Below are 8,162 nucleotides of genomic sequence, written 5' to 3'. Positions count from 1 at the left end.
CCGATGGGCGGGACGCGGCCCTGGATTGGTCGTCAGAGCCCATTCACCCTCCAGTGTCCCAGGTGAGTTTTGGGGAATCCGGACTCCAGTCCCGGCCAGGGCCGCGGAGCCACGCCCCCGGGGAGCCGGACTCTCCACTTGGAACCCCGGCTTGCAGGGGCGGGGCGTCCTGGGCCCCCGGGACTGGAGTGTTGGGAGTCGTCTCCCATCGTGCACCGGGGCCCCGGCGCCTCACCCGGAAGGAGAAGCCCTGACTCTGGCTACATGGTGGGGCGCTGGCGGTGTCGCTGTGGGGCTTGGGTGCCGCTCTCAGGTGAGGGGGCGTGGACGGGGCGTCGGGGAGTGGGTGCTGCTTTCAGGTGAAGACCGGGGGTTAAGCGTCGGTAGTGGCGCTGAGAGTGGGGACCTCGCTTGACATCTTAGAGAAGAGGCTCTCACCTCCCGGGATGAAGGCAGGTGCCTGCCCGGAAACCCGGCTCTTAAGCATTTGTTTTTAAAGTATGAAGCATCTTTCCTTCCCACGCCCCAGACGTACTAGGCAAAGAAGGAGAACATCCTTATGGCCCTTTTGCTCCTACTTGGTTCCGAGTGCAGGGTGAGTGCCCATAGGGAAAGAGTTTGGGGCATTTACCCGAACAACTAGGAGTAGGGGGAACGGCGAGTATTTTACGGGGAGACAGGAGATTCGTGTTAGATCGTGGTCGCTTTTGTGACTTACCTTCCGAGTGGGAGGAGGAGCAGGTTACAGCTTAGCTGCCTGGCTGAGAACAAACAGCTTGGTCGTCTGTGGATACTTAGGAAGGATTGCCTTTTCACTTGCCATCTGCCATCTGATACCAAGGGCTCAAAGATGAGTAAGAAGGAATGGGAGTCTCAGCGATCAATATACTTTTATCAAGGGACTTATTTTTTTAACTTGTCTCTCGAAGTAGTTTAAAATGGAGCAAACATACTCGGGTTAAAGCCTTGAATTATTGCCATGCATTATGATGACACTGGATAGTTTTACAAGGACTCTACTTTGTAAACAACAAGCAACTGGATTCCTCCTAGAGATATTGGTGGTCGCACAAATGGAGAAAGTGAAATTCAGATGTGATTGAAGGGTCCCTGGGGGAAATATATATATATATATATACACACCATATATAATATATATTTTATATATATATATATATATATACACCATGTATATATACATGGTACTGAGTTGCCTGAGTAGCTGAGAGGGTCACACACTAGCCCTATGGATGGCACACAGATCCTCTCCCAGATCATAGAGCTAGAGCTTAAGCTAAGAACTTCCTTCTTCCTTACCAGATCAGAAAGTGAGTTTCAACTCCCCCTGAAGAGGGGCATTTGGGAGGGGGCTGATGGAGAACTTCCTAGAAATTATTACTCACTGTCGAGGTTTTTGAATTTGCTCTGAGGTTTTTGAATTTACTCTGGAGTTTAAGGAAAATTACAAGCAAAACTTTCATTGTGCCCTTTTAACTTAGATTCAGATTACAGCATCTTAGGGTTGTAGGATTTTTAAAAAGCCACTTTATAGCAATTTTTTCCCAAGTGGTATTAGCCCCAAAGGAAAAGAGAGGAACTTTCGGAGGTGGTGCAGAGGCCTAGAAAACTCCTTGAGCCCAAGAGAATGATGACCATTTCGTTTCTAAGTTGCCGTCCTGAATTGGGTAAACCTTTCAAGTCACAGGAGTTGTGTGAGCTCTACCGAGTGTGTGGATGACTATGGTTTCCTTATCATTACACTTACTGTCCTCCTGTGAAAAGACAGAATATTTAACTCTGAGCTTCTGTGCTGACAACTTTTAGCAAATGCCTCAAAGTAGAAGAGAATTTTATTTATTTGTTTTGGTAATTTGAGGAGGTTACTTGTACACAGCAAGTTAGCCTGCTCTTTTTGGTTACCATTCGACTGTTTACATCCAGGAAATTCTCCATGGGTTGTTAGGAAATTGGAATTTCCTCACTTTCAGCTCAGGACCCTTGTGTGATGGTGACTATATCAGATGAAAAATGAGATCGTCAGCAAATACCGTTGAAGATGGTATTGCAGTGATAAAGCCTTTGATTTGTTCGACAGTGTCACCCAACTTTGTCATGTGCCATGCAGCTTTGCCTCTGTGTGCAGTGTCTGTGTATGGAGAGACCTGCTGGAAAGAACTGCAAAAGCTGTTTGCTCTGCTAATTTTGTGGTGTAAATGAGTTCCCCTTCACTCTTGAAATGTTAGCCTGTGTTAGCAAAACATAAAATAGAAGGAAACTCATTACACACTCTTCTAATGGTGAGGCAGAACTAATAAGAGAATGTGTTTAAAATTAATTGTGGGACCGGAAAAATGAGTGGGTGTGTGAATGGGCATGGGGGGAGGAGAGGGAACGCTCAGAGATAGTCTTATTTTCCCAGGAGCCAGCCCGGATCATTTGTTGGCAGTACATATTGGCTGAAGTCAGTTTTCATTTCAAGGTAAATTGGAAAGGGAAATTAAACCTTATTGTTCCGCTCTTAAGAGAGGAGAAGGGGGTGGAGGCGGCAGCCAGGGTGGATGCTGTTTGAGTGGTTCTAGGAGTAACAAGATTAGTGCTGTATTTTAACAGAAGGTGACATCATGGCCCCCTTTGGACTTGAGTAACCCTGTGCTGTAGCCTTCATGGTCCCCTTGTCGGAATGGGCGATGTCGCTGCACTTGTAAATTGCCACATTGGGGGAAATCAGGGGCTTAGGCTTTAATGAATCTTTACAAAGGAGCGAAAAACATCCTGAGTCGACCTGTGCGGCTGTGGGGTGCTTGGGCAGAGGCACAGACCGGATGGCATGTCAGAAAGGAAATGATTAGAACCACTGGCTTGGGTTCCAGAGAACCAGTTAGTAAGAGAAGGTCACAACTGGGCCACCCACTCATGTGCTCCCCAGTGCTGCAGCCTCTGTACCTCTGGGGAGGTGACTGGTTAGCCAGACAAAGGGAAGCTTAGGAGCATGATTTGTTGGGGTTGGAGGGGGGGCGGCTGGCTTGGTTGTTGCTGAACTGCCAGGAGGGGGCGATGTTAGATGCACTTGCAAAGCTATGCTGCTTGTGCCCAAGAGACTGTGCTTTGCCTGCAGTCCTCAGGCAGAAAGGTTTTACGAGGCAACATGTCTGTCCTGGCTGCCCTAGACAGATAGTGGGCAAACCCCAACAGGCTTAGGGCACAGGTGGCCTCGTGTTAAGGATTCAGGCCATGGTCTGAGAACGGACGCAAATCCCCTAGGGCTTTTAGCTTGACACTGAGCGAATGCGGGGGATTTTTGGCTTCCTCTTTAAGTTTTACACAAGGAAAAAATAGTTGCCTGGGTTTTCCCAGGGAGGCCAATTAAAATTTTTCAGGGTTTTGCATGGTAAAGAGAGTTATGACTGAAGCATACTAACCATGATTGTTTCTGTGCCCTCTGTCTCTCATTAGATGTTTTCTCCCAATGGGCTTTTGGTGTAGGATGTTGGAGAACCAAGAGCAGGAGGTAAGAGTGTGATCTCCAGGGAACAGGTGGGTAAAAATTGGAGAGGGGTTTGGGAGACGATGCAAATCATTGTTCAGTGGCATTCTCTTGATAGTAATCATCTCTGCATGATTCTGATAAGCTCAAAACAAAGCCAATAGAAGAAAACCACTAGTAAAGGCGTTACTGGGAAATGAGATTCTATTTTGACTTTTTCCATTGTTGGAATGTACTAGAATTTAAGCTTCCCGAGGGCAAGGATTTTTGTCCATGTTCATGTTCTACTAGTGCTTTAAAATAATACCTGGTGCATAGTGAGTGGCCAAAAAGTATTTGTTGAATTGAGTGAATGAATGAGTGAATGAACAGTGGTTCATGAATGGAAAAATCTGGCAACATGTGTATTGTTAAAGCTGTCTTACTACGTGACTGAGCTGAAGCTGAAGCAGCATTTTTTTCTTACCTCCAGGAGGTGATCACTGTGCGTGTTCAGGACCCCCGGGTGCAGAATGAGGGCTCCTGGAATTCTTACGTGGATTATAAGATATTCCTCCATGTAAGTGCTTCAGGCTTCTCTATTGGGGGCGACTCTGCAGGGCTGAGGGCCAGAGCTGAGGTGGAACCTGTTTGGATGTTTTTGACAAGTCTGCCATGGAAGAAAAGGAGGGTGGGAAGAGAGCTCAGGATATGCCTGAGAGCTGCTTTCAGGCTGCCTGCTGGCACCTGGCTCCATTACCTCTGATCAGGACTGTGACCTGGTGACTTGGATCCTTGTTGAGAGTGATAGTGGGGTGTTCTTGTGGGCTTTCTTTTTTTTTTTTTTAAGATTGATTTATTTATGCATACAAGAACTGGGGTATAGGCCAGAGGTGCAGGGGGTGAGAGGATTCACCAGAGACAGAGTGGGGAACAGAACAGGCAGACTGACTGAAATACACTGCTGAGAGGAGCAGTGGGTGAGACAGAAGAGGTCTGCTGCGCCCTGTGGGTAGTTCCCTGGCTGGCTAGGGATCGAATTTGTGCTGTAGAGGCTGTGGATAGCTTCACAGCACTGTGCTTAACCCCTTGAGCCCCCAGGGAGGCCCTCTTGTGGTTTTTCTTCCACTAAACCCTTTTCATATACGTCTGCCTATAGACCAACAGCAAAGCCTTTACTGCCAAGACGTCCTGTGTACGCCGCCGCTACCGTGAGTTTGTGTGGTTGAGAAAGCAGCTACAGAGAAACGCTGGTTTGGTGTGAGTTTGCTCTTGCTTCCTTCTTGGGTCTGAGACTGGCTTTCCAGGTGCTTACTTGGGAACTGGAGTTTACAGTAAAGAAAACTGGGCAACATGCCAGGCACTAAGGCCATTGAGAAATGTTTTCTTAAATTATGTTGTCAAGAAAATGAAAAAAGCAAAGATTGAGTTCTTATTTCTAGTATTTTGACGTAACAAAGCCCTACAAATATCAAAGATATTTTTATATACCCATTAGTCTAGGACTAAACAAATACACTGCTAGCCATTTAAAGGTGGTTATGATGGCTGTCAGAAACTTTCAACACCTTAGACTTATTTGACAGGTGATTCCCCCCACTGCCCTTTTTTGTGCTGAGCCCCTTTTCCAGAGCCATACACGCCGAGAACCTAGGAACAGCAGTACTGTCCACTCCTTACCTGTGTGATCCAAATAAGTCCTAGAAGTAGAGGTAGTTTAGAACAGTGATTCCACCACAGCTTGGTCACCAGACACTCCAGGGATAGTGCCTGTGGAGGAGCCTGCATCAGTCAGCATGTGGGGCCGGTGAGGCTGCTGTCATGGGAAAGGCTCTCATCAGACACTTGGTATTTCCTGACAGATTCTGCACCCTCTGGCCTGAGCTGTTTTTTTCACACCCATGTGCTGTGCTCATAGGAAAGGGTGGGGAGGTTTAAAGAGTTTGTTAGATGACTTGCTGCAATTCAACTGCTTCTAGAAAATTCCAAGTATGTGACCTTCTGGGATTAGAATAGGTAGTCTAATTTACATGAGCCCAGCTTTTCCATGTCTCCACATCTAGGTTTCTTCCTTTTTAAAATAACAGTTGATGGAGTGGGTTTTGTAAATGATGTAGTACAGCAGCGTGGAGTTTGCAGTCATAGGCTTGGTTCCAGGGCCAGCTCTGCTGCTTACTACTGTGAGACATTAAGAAATTTACTTAACTTCTCTATTTCCTTGCTACTAAAATGGGGACACTAATATCTTTCTCATAGGAGTTTTTGGAGGATTAACTGAAATAAGGTTTGTAAAACATTCAGCAGTGTCTGGCACCGCCATCCCTCACCCCCACCCTAGCACTACCACTTCTTAAGACCTGTGCCTCAGGGGCTGAGATGACTGTCTTGGATATTGACACATCACATAACATTCATTATGTGACCCCACAGGCCTGTACCTGAGCTTCCTGGGAAGTCACCCTTTTTTGGCAGCTCAGATGAGTTCATTGAGAAGCGACGACAAGGTCTGCAGCACTTCCTTGAAAGGTGAGTGGACATGGCGGCTAGCACTGGCCACATGCGGACGGGGACGGGGGAAGGTGCTGGGCAGGGTGTCCCCTGGGAACATGTTGGCACATTTGTATAGATGCCTTTCTTGTACCCTGACGCCTCTGTGCCACTCAAGCCAGAAGCCCTTCCAAGGATGGCGCTAGGGAGAGCGACTCGTCAGTCTGACCCTCTGTGTTGCCCCACTTTTTCTTGCCCCAGAGTCCTGCAGAGTGTGGTCCTCCTGTCCGACAGCCAGTTGCACCTCTTTCTGCAAAGCCAGCTCTCAGTGCCTGAGATTGAAGCCTGTGTCCAGGGCCAAAGCCCCCTGACTGTTTCTGATGCCATTCTTCGCTATGCTATGTCAAACTGTGGCTGGGCCCAGGAGGAGCGCCAGGGCTCTTCTCACCTGGCCAAGGGAGACCAGCCTAAGAGGTAACCAAAGTGCTCTTCGGAGACACGAGGGGCTGGGATGACAGTGACCGGGCCAGCGTGTGGCCCGGTCTGATAAAGCAGGTTGTGTCACAGCCTGGGGAGCCTTTTAGAAGCGCCCGGTGCTCCCTGTGCGTGGTTCTCTCCTCTGAGCACAAGGGTCTGTGTTCACCCGTCCCTGGGTAGCAGGGACTCTGATTAAAACCTGGGGAGAAAGAGAGAAGCCTTTCTTATTTGTATGTTCTGTTTCTTCTCCTTTTTAAAATAACTTTACTAAGATGTAATTCACATACCATAAAATCACCCCTTAGTGTACATGTCAATAGTCTTTATAGTCCCCATGGTCGATTTTAGAACATTTTCATCACTCTAAAAGAAATCTCCGCATCTTCCCCCACCCCTGGCAGCCACTAGTCGACTTTCTGTCTAGGGATTTGCCTGGTGTGGCCATGTCACGCGAGTGCAGCCTTTTGTGACCTTCTTTCACTCAACACGTTTTCAAGGCTCATCCGTGTTTGGGTGTGTTGATATTTCATTCCCTTTATGGCCACACGATGTTCTATTTGATGGCTCTGCCACCTCCCGTCTGCTCCGTGTGTACATCCATCTATTTCAGTTTATCCGTTGACACCCCTCTTTCCATTGATGCCCCTCTTTTCCCTTTCTCACTCTTTTCCAGTTGCTGCTTTCTTCCAAGATCGAGCAGGAGGAGCTCTTCACCACCTCCTGGGGAAGACAAGGGCCATTATGAAGTGTGGGCTCCTGTTGTTGACTCTGAAGCACCTTCCTTGGAGAGCCCTCCTCCCCCACCCCCCTCCTCACCATCATACTGTGATTTTGCAAGACCTGATGGGGAAACCTCTGTGTCTCAGCCTGTGGGGAGGGCCGCGGGAGGGGACCCTGCTGTGCCTTTGGACCCTGGTCAGTTAGAAGCAGTTTTGGAAAAGTGAGCTCTAGTCAGATCTCCTGTCTGTGCTCTGCGGTGGAGGAGAAGATGCAGGCGAGGAGACCTGCCGGGTGGGACTGGGCCCAGGGTGGGTGTCGGGAGTTGGGCTGCTTCGTGTCTTACAGTTGCCTCTGCTCAGATTCAGAGGGCGATCTGACAACTCCTTAAGCTTCTCCCACAGGAAGCAACACCGTGCCTGTGTTTGTAAGTTAAACATGAGGCCCAGGGGCTGCTGGTTTTGAACAGAATCCCATGTCTAACTTCCTGGACCCGAGTTTCTTTAAATGTTTGTTTATGGGCCCAGGGGCAGTGCCTCAGGTGACTGGTTTCGGGGACCTGTACAGGCAGATTCTAAGCCGCCATGTTGAATATTGTCCCTACAGAAATGCTTGCGTAGTTGTACCCCCACTGGCTGTTTGGCTGCAGTTCCCAGTTCTGGCTGCAGCGCCCGGAGCACTTTGTTTCCAGGAGGCTGGCTTCTTGCCTACCTCCTCGCATGGACAGGGCCATGAATATTTATTCTCCCACTTCCTTGCTTTCCCCTCATTAGTGCGACTGAACAGAATGGTGCTGTGACTCCTGCTACTGGGGTGTCCTGCAAATCCCAAGACAGACCCTGTGTGGCCTGGGACCAGTGGGATAGCTCACAGGACACCCACAGAAGAATGAGTGTTGGTCACAGCTCGAGGCAAGGCAGCCCTCACGGGGCTTTGTTTTGGCGAAGGCTGTCCTGGCCTGTCACCGTCTCTTCTGGTCTGAAAGCAGAAAAGCAGAGACAGGCCTGTCTTTCCCGCA

At 48.7% G+C, this 8,162-nt stretch overlaps 1 protein-coding gene across 2 annotated transcripts; it reads left to right on the top strand.

The window, feature by feature from the left end:
• Nucleotides 1–264: 264 nt before the first annotated feature.
• SNX11 (sorting nexin 11) lies at nucleotides 265–7,371 on the top strand (the record flags this gene model as incomplete). 2 transcript variants are annotated; one of them, XM_084236472.1, is made up of 8 exons in its annotated part: nucleotides 265–359; nucleotides 2,420–2,479; nucleotides 3,454–3,508; nucleotides 3,957–4,043; nucleotides 4,623–4,723; nucleotides 5,894–5,989; nucleotides 6,212–6,424; nucleotides 7,101–7,371. In XM_084236472.1, the coding sequence occupies 8 exons, from the start codon at nucleotides 265–267 to the stop codon at nucleotides 7,369–7,371; spliced, it is 978 nt and encodes a 325-aa protein (XP_084092598.1). The 2 variants fall into 2 exon arrangements, with proteins under 2 accessions (XP_084092598.1, XP_084092599.1); XM_084236473.1 differs by lacking the exon at nucleotides 265–359 and adding an exon at nucleotides 3,649–3,685 and having other exon boundaries at nucleotides 2,433–2,479; nucleotides 3,454–3,516.
• Between the last annotated feature and the right edge of the window lie 791 nt (nucleotides 7,372–8,162).

This window comes from Talpa europaea (assembly GCF_964194135.1).
Source record: "Talpa europaea genome assembly, chromosome: 7".
NCBI classification, from domain to species: domain Eukaryota; kingdom Metazoa; phylum Chordata; class Mammalia; order Eulipotyphla; family Talpidae; genus Talpa; species Talpa europaea.
The sequence above is the reverse complement of the archived record's forward strand: the minus strand, read 5'-3'. Positions and strand labels throughout refer to the sequence as shown.